This window comes from Agaricus bisporus, assembly GCF_000300575.1.
Source record: "Agaricus bisporus var. bisporus H97 unplaced genomic scaffold AGABI2scaffold_15, whole genome shotgun sequence".
Classification (NCBI taxonomy): Eukaryota; Fungi; Basidiomycota; class Agaricomycetes; order Agaricales; family Agaricaceae; genus Agaricus; species Agaricus bisporus.
The window spans coordinates 261693-276708 of NW_006267350.1; the positions used below are offsets into that span (position 1 = coordinate 261693).

Here is a 15016-nt window from a genome sequence, read left to right on the forward strand (position 1 = left end):
CAATCGCGGCGTACATCTTAGTGACGCCAGTTCGCACTTGCGGAGGTATCAATTGATTGGCACTGCGAATTGAGTCAAAGTAGCTTTTTTCATCTGTTAAATGTTGCAGCGGTCACCGCTCGTTGTACTCGTGTTAGTGACGGCGCAGCAGGACTCTCGGTGAAGCTAGACCGCGTGAGGAAATGAGAAACGTACCTTATTAATATTACTGCTATCAGTGCCGTTCTTCGCCGGCCGGCAACACGGCATGTCTACTTTTTAATTTCCACTCACATGTCAGCATCATCAGATTCGTAACATCGTCAGGTAACGTGTCGCTGTAAACCTTGATTCCAGCCAGCGTGAAATCGAGTCCCTTTGTTCCAATTAGTGCTAAGTACTACAACCAAATCAGACCAGGTATAAGGTATATCCCCGAGAAAATATTAATCCCTTGATTGACTTTTGCGCAAGGAGTAGAACATCACATTACTCTTTCAGTGCACAATTTGTCACTTTAATCGCGATTTAAGAGGCTAGTGATAGTGGCAAGTTAACTCGACTTGTCATTGGATCTTACGGAACGCCATGCTTGCCGTTACATTTCCCTTGCTGGAAGGAGGCTAAAAATCAAACTTGAATTTATATCGTACAGAAATATTATCAGATACAACGCGCGTCAATCTAAACAAAGTTTAGTTCTCAACAATTTGACTGCCTTCCCTTGCTTGTCGAACTAAAGCGGAATTTTTCTCCTCATATCCAACACAATGTTGGAACAATTCTTCCGACATAGTGTCTTCAGCAATACCGCGGACTTGAATAAGAGAAAAAAATGTTCATATAGCCGACTAGCAAGCGAAAATATGAAAGTCTCACCGTGGTCCAAATTGAAAGGGTCCACCATTTTTGGTCTCATCATGATATCCTGCATTGCATTTTGCGCTTCTGTCATCAACCATCCATGTGCGAGTACGAGAATTTCCAGTGCTAAGTCTGATTGCTCCTTCTTAAAATTTGGTTTCTTGGACGTATATACATATTCTACGGCAAGTTTGTAAGTCATTCTTCTGTCATCGGGCGAAGGGGACGTTTACCAAGAAGACACTCCATGCTAGGCCTAGAAAATCCCTTGATAGGAATGGTAACAGGTTCTTCGGCAGACGCTATACCGGCTTCAATGCCAAAGCCAGAGAACATGTCCCTAAAGTGAGTGGCATATGCGGCGAGATATGCACGATGAGCGCGTAGGGGTTCTTCGTCAGAATCAAAAGTAAAGCAAACGTCGGTGCATATGCCATCGTGTCTCATTCTATTGAATTGCTCCAAGAAATTGAGTTGATTTTCTTCCTCAGCTGACGCTTTCTGAAGCCTTTCTTCCCCGTAGTCAATGGAAACCGCGCCCGCGGCAACGAGAAGGGACCGGAATGGTTTGATAAAATCCCGAGGGCATTGTAAAAACCCTGTATCATAGTCGTCGAGCAAGATGTGATTGGCTGGTTTCCATTCCCAATTCTCCTGAATACTCGTTGGATCGTCCACGTTGAGAAACAGCGGTATACCTTTCCGCGTGCATTTCATCAAGGAACTTTCAGCGTCATCTACGTTTTCGTTAAGCCACTTATATGTTTGATTTAGATGATCAAGGAGGGTAGGATTTCGAGCATGCTCCGCAGCTACCTTCGTAGCTAGGACCACAAGGTGATTCACCTGAAATTATCCGAGGTCAAGTTAAGCAAGTGAAATCGTTATGTCCATAGCGTACCACTTCAATTGCGCTTGGCATGCTTAAGCTTGGATGCAGCATGAGGATCCTAGAATGAGGTTCTTTTAGATAAATAGCTCGCTGGGACCAAGCGATTGGCTTGAACTCTTCTCGAACAAGTTCACTTGGAGAAACTATATCGGGCAAGAAGCCGACGTCAGATGCGAGGTATCCTATAATGTCTTGAACTCCTGCAAGTAGCAGAGGCGCTCGATGGCGAGGAATGAACCGGAGGTCCTCCAAAATCGTCCACTCATCGTCGGATGTAGAACTCGCGTGCAGTGGTAATTCTTCTGAAAAGATTTTAAAAATGGCAGCTGCTCGTTGATTGCGATCGTTGCCGGTCCCATGCTGAAAAGCGTCAAGACAAGTTTTGAAGGTAGCGATACTAAGGCCGTGTTGTCTCTGCAGGCCATGTTGCTCGAGCTGGGGCTCGAACACGCGGAATGAGGGTAGAATAAACTTTTCAGATTCTCTTCCGAATGCAGCCAAAAATAGATCGTCGAGAGAGGAATACAGTGTACTCGAATCTTGTATCAATCGTCGCGAGTTGGGTACAGGGATACTTGAGTCGACATCTACATGATGCAGAAGAACGGGAAGAAGTCGTCGATACGCTTCCTCGTCTTCTAGGGATTTTGGAAAGTTGATAATCGAAAGAATTGATGGAGGCTGTATTCCCATTGATTCCAACACCGAATCATAGATCACAGTAGAGGAGGATACAAATGGCGCAATAGAGTCAATTGGAGCGCCTAATGGGAGCATCACAACCTCGTAAGCGGACATGAAAAAACCGTTTATGTTTTTCCATAACGGCAAGGAAAGATAGTTAGCATGCCATTGGAAATACCTCCGGGTTTGCCATCCGAAAAATGAGCGGATCCAGTCAACCCATCGGGCTCGTAAATCTGGCCCGAGGAGATTGAACAGTTTTGAAATATCTTCGCGGCTACCAAAGAGTTTCGTGAGAACTTTTTCAACAGATAACTCCAACGGTTGGAGTGTAGATCGCACTTCTCTCGGAACTGAAGCTGAGTCAACAAGAATGAAATTCATCTGGGCCAAACATTCAGCTTGCAGCTCGTTATGAGAAAAATCGGCGACAATAATGGAGGGGGTCAGACAATGGTTTCGGGAAACATAACTGTCTGGACGTAGAGTTGGTATTAAGGGATAATCTGCAACGGAATCGGGGGTTATCTCGAGAGATGAAAACACCTTCCAGAAATTCTTTATCCAGAATTGAGTGACCGCGTCCGCGCGTTCCAAAGTTGGACCCATGAGAATGCGGTCATTCAGTAACGTTTGAATATTGTCCCCCGAGATGGGCTTGATATTGACGTTCTTGATTTTGACAAGCTTTCCGGTGTCAAAGTCCCGATGCACTATCCGGCTGCAATTGAATACGGCTTTCTCAATGGCTTGCCGCGGTGCAATGTAGAAGCACGAATTTGAGGAGGTGTCAAATTTGGCAAAACTTCCGTCCTCCAAAGGGAGTAAGGGCAAGCCAACTAAGGAATCGGCGTTGTTTCCCTTACAAAGAAAGCTGATCAACTTCTGGAGCTGATCGAGTCGTAGCTCGGAAGTATCAAATCTGGTGAGGTGTTCAAGAATTTGGGTATGAACGTATTCCGCCGTGACGAAGGAAATATGACTCTCGGGAACATCTCTGAATTTTCGGGTCGCGAAGGGAGGAGGTTTGGCGACATCTGAAGGTTGGATTTTATCCATAACTTCGGATACAACAGGAGGATGCATGTGTCCGATGAGGTGGGCTTCGCGAGGAGAGAGTGTGCGTTCGTCATATTCACTCTTGAAAACGGAAGCATCGGAAGCAGCAGTAATTTTGTAGACAGCATCAGTAACCATCTTCGAAATGACGCTCTCTTTTCCCGTGAGCTTACTCGGCTTCCCCGGCCAATAGGGTGAATTGTCCCCAGATGCTGCCCTATCTTCTAACAAACGTGAATACAGCATAGGCACTATGGTTTGAAGCAGCCAACGGTTGTATGATGCTTCAACATTCTCGTACTCATCAAGCCGGATTGATCTCCTATCCGAAGCGAGGATGAAAGAAGCTGAGATGTGAACGGGGAGGTTGAGGGGGATTGGGAGCGGAAGAGTTGAAAAAAGATTATGCTGGGAGGCGGGTTTCGGAGATGCTGCAATTCGAACCACTGGGGGCATTCGCAGTCTGTATTTTTCTCGCAGAGAAGAGATGAAAGTGGGAAGTTCTTGATCCTTCACTGAGATTGATAGGATACGCCACTCGTGGTCTCGCTTGTGGTTGGAGGTGATGGTTACTGTATGTGCACTGAGATGCTTCTGGATCTCGGTGCAATCATGTCGCGAAGCAGAGATTGACCAGCGATCAAATATTTTGATATTCCGCTCGGAACAACGGATGGAGGATATGGAAGTGAAGAGTAGGCATTCACGCGCTACCGCCTCAAAACTCGATACTACATGTTCCAAAAGGATGGGCCTTCGAAAGAGCGGTTCAGAGTCGAGGAACTGAGTTTCCGAGCGGAGGGGTAGGCGAAATAATGTCTTAACGCTTCCGTCAATTAAATAGCTCTAGAAAATGGTTCATGCACTTACACCGTTGTATGAATAATCTTCGTAGATATCTTCAGGAAGCACAAATCCAAATAAGCCATCTAGAGGCTTCAGATGATCGCTATAAAGCCTATATAGATCCAATTAAGAGTCTTGATAGAACGGTATTGAATATTATCTCACTTTCGCACTTGAGAAAGGGGCAAGCGTAACGAAGCTCGTCCCACTGCAAGGTGAGCCTTGCAGGGGTTCAAAAATAACACTTGATCACGAGAGACAATCATAGCAAACTGCGAGGAGCATGGTCAGATGATGAAATGGTTGATCTTGACCAACAAACCTCCGTGACGTGGAACATCGTCAAAGCGCCCAATCCAAACTGTCCAATAGTATCCAATTTGCCTGATTTCCCTCCTATTCCCGTGCGCAAAATCCCCTTGAAATCACTCTTTTCAAAAACACTATCATTGTGGATGACAAGCGCGGGTACCGACTGGAAGGCGCTGCATCGTGGAGATATCAGGGCCTTTGCCGGTGCAGCTTTTTGATCGAGGAGAATATTGAACTCTGATGCACCGGCATCTGAGGCGTTGGCAGCGAATTCGAGGAGTAGTTGAGAATCTGTGTATTCTCGTAGGCGATTGCGTATGGTCGTGATGAGATCCTCGCCCATATCAAGATCATCATTATACTAACTCTCGAAACCTAACAAACCCAGGCGTTTCAATCCTAGAGTTTCTGCCAGCTCATCGGATATGTTCGAGTGAGCAAGATGGTTGTCTCCGATGTCAACGAGGGAAGAACGAGGTCCGATGTCGTTATAACAGATACGCTGGTAAGTTTGTAATTGTCCCCTCGTATCAGGAATGAAAAGCTTGGTACGTTCTTCTGGAGCGAGAGAAGGAAGCCAAGAAAGGAAACGGATGACAGCCGCACTCGGAATCGCTGACGTAGGACCTAATTCGTGGAGAGACTCTAGATGTAGCAGTATCGACTCTTTTGATGGGCTATGCAACAATTAGGACCAGTAACTTTGCGAAATAGTCAAGACGCTGCTTACTACTCGACACACCCCATCTCTTTTAGGAAGCTGCGTACTTTGGCATGCGAAGAGTCGTAAGCAATTGAACGGAATCCTATCTCTGGTATGTCTGTCTCTCCAAGTAAAGCATATGTGACCTTCTGAAGACTCTGACCACGAACTGGAATCCACGCTCTGGGGGTGAGGAGCTCGCGGAGAAACGTCAGCTGGGCACTCGTAAGAAACCGATTTCCTATCTCCTTGATAATTTCTCGGACTTTTCCATATGGCGGGCTCGATCCATCCAGAACCTTGGTTAATTGTTGAGACAGGATATCCAAGGTGACTGTGCCATCCCAAGGGAATGCGCGTCGGAGATAGTCGCTGATGCTTATGTCAGAACAGACCATTGGCATCACTTCGTCAAATAGCTGATGTTTGCCCAAATGAGATTTCGCATCACGACATGCTAGTGGACTTTTGAGGCCCTGGAGTGTCGGAATCCATTCCGAGTCCCGCGAGGTATTCGACGTGTTGAAGAGGTTATCACAGTCTAGACGCGATTCATTGATCAAAGTGATCAGTCGACGTGCGAGGTCTTCTGGACTTGAACAGGCGCCGCTGGCAATATAGCAGATACGTTCGCGTACGACTTCTAGCGAGATATCAATGGCAAAGAGCTTGAGGTTGCGGAGACAAGTGACAAGTGTTTGTAGAAGGGGTTGTGAGGCATTCGTATCGGGAAGAGAAGAGGAAGCCCCAGGATAGAGGGTGGCAATCGCAGCCTGCGGATCGATAAGTTGTTTCGGAGAACATAAAGTTCCATCGCGAGCACGGACAAATGCGATATTTGCGAGTTGATCAAACACTCTTCGTGAAATGGTAGAGGAACGGGTTTGAAGATATTGTAAAAAGGCTACTTGCATTTCGAGAGACTGGTCACGAAAATGATTCAACATCATGTCATGCATCTCCTCGAGAGATAGAGGAGAACGATGCTTCCCATCTAGATACTTCAGGATGTCTGCGTCCATACTGCGAAGGTCGAGGTAGACCGTTGAGTTGATTTGTGGAAGAACAGGAATTCTTGAAGAATCCACGCCATGAACGTCCACTGTACTAACAATTGAACCTCGACGAAGAACAGGTTCAGTGGGAGAGGGGGAGAGAAGGGGGAAAATGGGAAGAGAGCGGAGTCGAGCCCGAAGTTCTGCATCGAGTGGTCCATAAGAATGGCAAGCTGTCGGCAATTGTCTTAAAAGGTAAGCACCAAGATATTTCGCTTGGTCTTCCGAAAGGTCGATATCAGTAATTCTCGTTGGGAGAGAACGGAGGAGGGAGTGGATATTGGAGCTCGACTTCAGGTGTGAGAGCGCTCTTCGGCTCTCTGCAGTCAATCGCTGATCGATCAGGGACACACCCAACAATTCCAGGATTCCGGCAAGAACGTTATCTGACTCGGGATCTATCACAACATCTGATGCTGTTTGTAACCCAGAAGTAGTGGGAACAAGGTAGAACTGATTGAAAGTGCACAGGTATGAGACTGACGTTGACTCTAGAGTCCATTTCCAGAAGAGGTCAAGCCAGCGGACTTGTGCATCCTCTGCAGTCTCCTGAGTATGAGACTTGTAAGGCGAAGTGACGAGGAATGCGACAACTTTCGCAAAATCAAGATTTGCCACTTGTAAAACCTGGCTGCCACTGATCAAAAATCTCACGTGAACATTGAGCGACATTCGTCCAAGTGATACAGCTGTGGGATCGTATGCGCTAAACAGCTCTTCTTCAGCCTTGTTGAAAAAATTGTGAATGGCACCAGAGAGGGTGAGGGCCACACGTGCTCCAGAAACGGAAGGGACGAGAGGAAGATTCGCGATACAACGAAAGTCGGAAGTTGATACAAGATATTCCAAGATGACACTGGCATCAGCGTCGTTCAATTGGGCTACCGCAGGAATGAGAGCCTGGAGTAGGATGCTTAGTTTATTGTTACTTTTACACGAATTCAAATAATCCGTACCTGTAGTCTTTCGTGCACTATTTCAGGCGATAATATCTTGATAGTGCTTGAGTGATGTTCGCGCAGGAGTTGGGTGACGTAGAGTGGTGGCCGCGTAATTTGAAGGCCTACACGTCCTAAAGCCTCTAAGACATTATCTCCAGTCGAGTCCCCATCAACGAGAAGCGATGTAATGGTTCCGTAGCTGCCTGGATCCCCAAAAATAGGCCATATAGGGAGCGATAAAGCATATTTTGTAATATGGAAAGGCGTGTCTTTCCAATATACATAGTCACCCGATCGCAATTTCGCCTGGGAGGTAGGCCAAGCCTCGAAGATATTCTGGACATGATCATGCTGTACCAGGATATCGAGGAGACCGACCCATGCAATCGGGATATATGTATCGAAGAGAAGACGATTCCACTCGATGAGAGCTCTGGATTGATTGTAAGAAAGAAAAATACAAAGAATCAATGGGATGAAATCACGCACTCATCTTCGGAGCCCTTTACAATCCCCTTTTCGCCAGCATTTCTCAGGTTTTGCCTGGAAGACGTTAAAGAGAATAGTGTATTGATGTGTATGGGAAATTCTGTGTCTAATGGAAGTGGTTGAAACGTGAATAGGCGACCAATTTTCGGGGCAGCTGGAAAGTGGAGAGGGATAGCCAGATCAACGTTGGGACTAAGCTTGTGCTTGGCGAGAGTTGTTGCTGGGTTCCCTCCGAGGCGCTCACTGAGAACATCTATTGCCTCCTTATCGGAAAAAGGAGCGTGGACGACGCGCCATTCTCTTTCCTTCAAGCAACCAGAGACATTGGTTCGAATGGTAGCCTTACGAATTTCGTAGTATCCATGATGCTCTATTGCTTCTCTGTCGATTCTTGCTGTCGCAAGTTGAGTATTCTCGCCACTATCATTAATCTCGCGAACCTCGATTGAAGTGACATTGCGCAGGAAGAGAAGAGTAACATCCAACTCCTCACGCACAAAGTCATTCAAGAGTTTAGAAATTGTCTCGGGGGTTACAATTTCGTCGCTGATCCGACTCTCAGTTGTGCGTAGCGGCAATCTGAAGATAGTGCCTTGGAAAGCTTTACCCCAATCAGTGGAAGGAAAGAGAGATTCAAATGTGGTGAGATGATCTCGATAAGTTTCCCACTCTTTTTCAATGTTCAGTTGGATCCCACCGCTCTCCGTGAAGTCATGTTGAGGGTCCAATATAACTAGATTAGGCCCGGATAATATGTTTGGCGTATCAGTAACCTGGACATGAGATCAGCGGGATCCGACACCCAGCAAAGAATGAGAGGTCTCACATGATACGATGCTCTGAATCCTACCCCATATTTGCCAATTTTTCTACGCAAAACATCAGCGAGAATAAGGGCCAAAATGGATGGTAATTACGAAGTATCGGTTTTCTTGGACGAGTCATGGATTTTCCGAAGCGCTGTCCAATCTTCGTCGTGTATGATCTCGTCGTTATACGCCAGCAGGGCGGGGCCTTGTTTATCAGCAAGATGTGTATGATAGACGGCAGTGTTGCTATGCGTGCGTCGATCGAGCACGAAGATCTATACATATGGTTTGGTCCAGCCGGGTCACGCATAGTGAGAATATGTCAGTCCCACCTGATGTGAAGCCCTCGCGTCGTCGGAATTTGAGATTATTTCTCGTAGGAGGCCGATAGAGAAGGGATAGCTTCCAAGGATTGAACGAATGGCATCCGTCGGAGCCACAGTCTCTCCAAATGCTTTCGCCATTTTGGTAGTCTGTGGTTGCGATGTTCGAATCGATGCCCCAGATAAAAAGCAATGCAACAGAGCGCTTCCCGTGAGAATCGTTGCTAGTTCATTCTGGCAGAATCGTGATTGTCATCTTACCTTCCGGCGTTTGTCTGTGTATGGTGATATATCAAACTCTAGCCACTCGGCGGCGTTATGCTTCTCCGGCATGACAGTATGTAGAAGTCGCAGATAGGGTGAGTCTCTCTCCTCGGAGTTGTTGTTTCACCTTTTTGAAAGGGTCGGCTGAATCAGCCGCACTGACGCGTCTCGGCATTGGGGGACTGCTGCTCGTACCATGGTCACTATTCTCACCACAGTCACTACTTCACGTAAAGTCCTTAAGATGTATCTGGATTCTGCTGCCATCACGGCAGCTGCCACGCGTTATATACATACTTACACAGAAAATCCTCGCACTCATATCTGGCTGATGGCAATATGTCTAGAAATTTCGAAGCTCTTCGACGCAGTTTCAGGTCTTGATTGTGAATAGGATGAAGGAAGGCCAATTAGCAGTTGAAGAACGATCGAAAAGATTGTTCTTCATGATCATTCTCTTGACTTTTATTGGTCCCGTGTCTAAATTTATCTCGGTCCGACATACGAGGACATACGTACGAAGTCATAAATATCCCTCGTGGAATACGTCGCATGCGTCAACTTCAACGTCTGATTGTTTAATAGGGTATGACTCGACCCGACGTTATCTAATAGACACTTGTCTTATATGATGCTAAGCGCCGCCTTGGCGCATCAAATCGTCGGGACCGGGAGTCGGCATTTCTTAATTTGGTAAGTCCCCCCTTTCTCTGACTTGATATAAATCTTGACTCGTGTTACCCTCGAGGTATTTAACCGACTTTTTTTTTTCCTCTCATTTTCTCACATTTCTTTATCCATGTCCCACTCAGCTGAAGGTCTTGCCTTTTTGACGCGTCTTAACGCGCTCCCCGATGGCCCTGGCGTTGCCCTCGACGACGTCCTCGGGCCTTCTCTCGCCGATGAACAAGAACTCAGGAAACTGTTCGCACAGGATAAAGCCAATCCTCGACTAGATGATCCCTATGTCGGACTCGTCGACCTTGACGAGATCCCATTTTTGCGCTACCAAACTTTCTCTCTCCCTACGTGGACTCAATTATAAGGAAGCCTGTCGGGGCAGTACATCATGCCACTACAAGATAATCAAAGGAGGAAGGATGGCGATGCGTCCATGGTCGCCGATTTTGATGAATTCGGGAAGAACTGGTCTATATTTACAGAAGGAAGCTTATCCCAGCTTATCAATTGGAATAACGTCATCGCCGCTGGTGGATCTGTTCTTTCTGCCCTACTTCCGTTGTCCGACAAGGACAAGGAGAACAAGAGGACTATTAGAAAATATTACCACTCTGCTGCATTTCCTGCATCCGACGTCGATTTGTTCCTGTGGGGATTGACACCTGACCAGGTATGTCTAGTGCTTCACTCCCCTCTTCGACATTTATCCCAATTGTATTGCAGGCTGAGAAGAAAATTGTTGAAATATACGAAGCCGTGAGGGACTCCATACCTTGGGACGTCACTTGCATTCGCACTAAACACACAATTTCTATTCACTGTAAATCATTTCCATTATTCCGCGATTAGCGGCCTATTATTAACATCTTAATCTAATAGCACAATATCCTTATCGTTCCGTTCAAATCGTCTTGAGGTTATACCGCTCGCCCGCCGAGGTCCTTGCTGGATTTGACATCGATGCGCCTTGCTGTGCATATGATGGTATGTCGTCTGGTCATCCCTTGTTTTTAATTGTGCCGACGATCTTCGGATATTAGGTGAACATGTCTGGGCCAATCCCCGTGCTATCACTGCTATGATCCGTCAATGTAACACCGTCGATGTCTCTCGGCGTTCCCCATCGTACGAGATCAGGCTCGAAAAATATGCTAAGCGTGGCTTCGAGGTTTACGTTCCAAACCTCAAGCGTGAAGACGTTGATCCGACCGTACGTCTCTATCATTCCACATCTTGTCGCCACTAACGGACGTACATGTTATTAGATTTATGAGCGCTCCATTGTCAAGATTCAAGGTCTTGCTCGTCTGCTCGTGCTTGAAAAGCTAGGCAATTCAGATACTCGCCAGAACTTTCTTCAAACGAGGAACGATCTGCGAGGACGCCCTAATGCGCTTCGTCGCTTTGGAGGAAAGAGAAAACGTAACTATCAGAATGACTTGAAGACCGTTATTGGAGGATTGGAGATGAACGACTATGACGTTGCGTCATTACACATTCCCTATGGACCTGGATGGGATGCTAGGAAAATTGAGAAACTCGTTTACCAGACGGTAAGTTCTGCTTTGAATGGTTAGATATATGATGGACTAAATCGTAGCCTCCAGGATCTTGGCATGAATTCGACCTTTAACCCTAAGAATAAAGGGCGCCGTCTTCATCGTCACCCGGCCTTCTTTGGCACTATCGAAGAATGTATGGATGATTGTTGTCAGGTAGGTCTTTTTTTCCTCCTTCTGAGCTACTCTTAATCACACTTTCAAAGCACTGCCCTGAACCCATAGACGAGGACGAGCGCAATCTTCAAAAGCAAGAGGATGAAATGTACGTTCGGGGGCGCATCGCTTTCATTGAAGAGAATCCTGGTCGTCAATCCCTCTCAGGTAGTTTCAATCCCATTGATGATGGTGAATGGTCGGAACAAGTCTATGTCCGACCCATTCAAAAACTCTTCTCAGCTATCGCATCACACGACATTGCTCTCGTTCGCTCTCTTCTCGCTGCTAATAAAAGTGACCCTAAAGCACCTGATAACGATACCGATGGTATCAACTTGCAACATCGTGATCACGTCGGACGCACAGCTCTCCATTTGGCAATTCTCGTCAAAGCCGAGGAGATTGCTAAGCTTCTTGTAGATGAAGGGTGTAGGATGATTGCTCGACTTGTGGATGGAAGAACGGCTCTACATCTGGCGGCACAGTATGGCTTAGAAGGACTGATAGAGAAGATGTTTGAGAAGAGTAAGCAGAATCAAGAAGACGCGGAGAAGAAGGCCAAGTTTGATAAAGATGAGGATGAAGAAATGAAGGATGAAAGCAGTGCTGGTCCGCCAGACTCTACCACAGACACCGATGTTCGCCGTTCGTCCGAGGATGATTGGAGCTCTGATGATAAGGACGGAAAGGAGGATGATTCAATGGATGTAGATGGCGAAGGCGAAGGCGATGGTGATGGCGAAGAGGATTATGATAACTGTGATGATGATGACGAGGGCGAGGATGGTGGTGAAAGCAAGCCAGAGAAAGCTGACGAACCCAAGGAGGAGAGCCCAGAAGACAGCGACGATGATCCTGATGTCCTGGACGTTAATGCTGCTGACTGGGATCAAAGATTCACTCCACTATGCTATGCTGTCCTCTACGGTACCTCCTCTACCGTCTCCCTTCTTCTCAGACATAAAGCCGATCCGACCATCGCAGCGGACTCCTCAGCTTCTATTCATGATCCTGACCACGTTCTTCCTCTCTTCCTCACTCTCATCCGCCCTGATGAAGACACTGCTGCCACTATTGCCGAAATTCTGATTGAAGGCGGTGCCTCGTCTTCAGCAGCAGATCCGAAATTGGTAACTGTATTGCACAAAGCCGTGTTTTCCGGGAAAACGAAGATACTCGACTTGTTCTTGAGGAAGGATCCCGGAGCACAACAGGCCTTAGATTTCCCAATCGTTGAACAAGGTGTATCTATCTTTCCTGTCGTATCAGCTGTGGCCAAAGGAGGATACGCCGAGTTGTTAACACTTTTGGCATATGGCGCCAAAATCAACCCATCGAGTTCCAATATCGCCAAGGCAAAATTAATCAGGTCTGTCCTCGTTTTCTACGCTCAGTTTGCTGTCGGAATCCTGATTCATTACGAAGTGGGATTACAGACCCTCTTATATGGGGTTACGCCCACTTTAGGGGTCGAAGCGACGCGGATTACATGAAACGGACAATCGAGACAGCAATCTGTCAGGGAGAATACAGCGTTGACCTTCTTCTCGAAGTTGGCGCGGACGCTAATGTTGGCACTTCCGACACACTGCATGATCCGACAAGGAAACAGTCCATTTTGGATTGGGTTGTTCACGCTCTTGAAGTAGAATTACCGGAGGCATTGGGCGAACTCGAAAAACAAGGTATCACACTCGAAAATAATCAAGAGGAGGTAAACGCTGCTCCGAAGAAATTTGAGTCGTGGAAGGAATATCTCGAGGACTACCAACGCCGGTGCTCTTTTGTGCTCGAAAAAATCAAGATGGATAACCAGAAGTTCTTTAAACCTGATCTGTTGAAGAATTTGAAGAAAAGGCAGGCGTACTTGCAGCATGTTCGGGGCGTGTTAGAACTGGCAGGAGCGAAGACTTGGAAAGATATTAAAGAGGCTAACGGTGATTCCGAAGAAGATCAAACTCCACTTCCTGTTCATCCAACGCATGCCAACGAATCGAATCAAGTGCAGCAAAAATATCGCTATCTCTCGTCGAACACTTGGAGGCGTCTCCCGGTGCCAGAGGTGCAATACGACCATTATGACGAGCTTTTTGAGGCGGCATTCAAAGGTGATGACGCTAACATTGAGAGGCTTTGCACGATAGGCGCACATTCAAATGCCACACCGTTACGGGTCACAGTTGAAACCAGGCTAGACGATAACAAGTTCGGTGAGAACTCTTCGGTGACGCTTATCCTCTATCGGTGCCAGCTCTAATGATACTGCATTTAAGGGCCAACCCCTCTTTATGCTGCCATTGTTGGAAAGAGATGGGCCACGGCGAAACTTATCATTGGCATTGCTGCCGCGCAATACCGAGATGAGAATGCTGAGGATAAAGACAAGCTAAAGGCAGCCCTCTTCGATCTAGGTGTGTCAATGTCATTGGTTTTATATTATCATATCGTAACACATTTTCATGCAGTCGATGGGCAAGAGTTTGACGATGGGGAGGATGACGGTGGCTCGTGTCACTCTGAAGAAACTGCCGACCCACGTCAACGCCAATCTAAGTTTATTGATATCGCGAAGAAGATCTCACTCCGTACCGACGCCCACCCCTCCTTGCTGGTCAATGCTGGTGTCGACTACACAATTGGCGACGAAAACCATCGCTCGACGCTGCTGGCGAAAGCGGTTAAAGAAAATGACTTCAATGCCTTTATTCATCTTTTTGACATCCAGGAATCAGTTGATAAGAAGGTTTGCGATGAACATGGTCCACTGTCTGAATTTATCCTAGGAGCGGATAATCCAAAGTTCCTTGACGAGTTGATACGTCGCATGGGTGTCGGCATTGATGTCGAAACGGCACGCAAAACCACCGGGGATGTCCAGCCAATCGCATCAAATGATCAAAACCGACTGTATCTTGGACTTAACATCCATGGCCAGAAGCGTGCGGATCTCGCGCGCAAAGGTGATCCCAATGCCTCCCAGAATGAAATCAAACATTTGCCTCTCGTTTGGCGTGCTGTTGCTCAAGGAGCCAAATCTATTCTCGAATATCTCTCGTCCGACAAACCGCTCCTGGCATATAAGTATTTCGCAACCAATGGAGATGGAGACAAAGCAGAATGGCTAAGGCACTCGAAGAGCTTGGAGAGTTCTCTTACTGAGTTGCTTGGGTGGCGAATTACTCCCCTCGGCGAAAGTCCTCTGACGATGGCAGCCGCGCATCGGCAAGTGGAAGTTTTACCCGTACTCTTCTCCAAGGCGCCGAAGTTGATGGGATCTGCCTTGCACCAGAAGTAAGTCCTGTTCAGTATCAGGTTCTGGTGTCACCCGCTCATTAGAACCTGCAGGATCAAATTCTATGGCTTCAATGCATTACTCATGGCCGCCAGTTGTTGTCTA

The 15016-nt window shown here is 46.9% G+C and overlaps 2 protein-coding genes across 2 annotated transcripts in view; one reads left to right on the forward strand and one right to left on the reverse strand.

Annotated features, from left to right (window-relative positions):
• Nucleotides 1-674: 674 nt before the first annotated feature.
• On the reverse strand, nt 675-9289 carry AGABI2DRAFT_122934 (hypothetical protein; the record flags this gene model as incomplete). Its single annotated transcript, XM_006456999.1, has 15 exons — nt 675-796; nt 859-1023; nt 1077-1689; nt 1745-4297; nt 4349-4436; nt 4490-4596; nt 4647-4936; nt 5003-5313; nt 5367-7294; nt 7351-7768; nt 7825-8597; nt 8651-8693; nt 8742-8908; nt 8966-9190; nt 9218-9289. 15 exons carry the CDS (start codon nt 9287-9289, stop codon nt 675-677), a joined length of 7875 nt encoding a protein of 2624 aa, XP_006457062.1.
• Nucleotides 9290-10019: 730 nt separating this feature from the next.
• Nucleotides 10020-15016, forward strand: part of AGABI2DRAFT_181422 (hypothetical protein) — a gene marked incomplete at both ends in the record, with an annotated part of 6326 nt that continues 1329 nt past the window's right edge. The window contains 11 exons of the mRNA XM_006457000.1: nt 10020-10249; nt 10271-10571; nt 10625-10721; nt 10781-10885; nt 10942-11111; nt 11167-11454; nt 11509-11616; nt 11667-12988; nt 13045-13829; nt 13893-14030; nt 14085-14910. Coding sequence (XP_006457063.1) covers nt 10020-10249; nt 10271-10571; nt 10625-10721; nt 10781-10885; nt 10942-11111; nt 11167-11454; nt 11509-11616; nt 11667-12988; nt 13045-13829; nt 13893-14030; nt 14085-14910 — 4370 coding nt within the window. The remainder of the gene's footprint in view (nt 10250-10270; nt 10572-10624; nt 10722-10780; nt 10886-10941; nt 11112-11166; nt 11455-11508; nt 11617-11666; nt 12989-13044; nt 13830-13892; nt 14031-14084; nt 14911-15016) is intronic.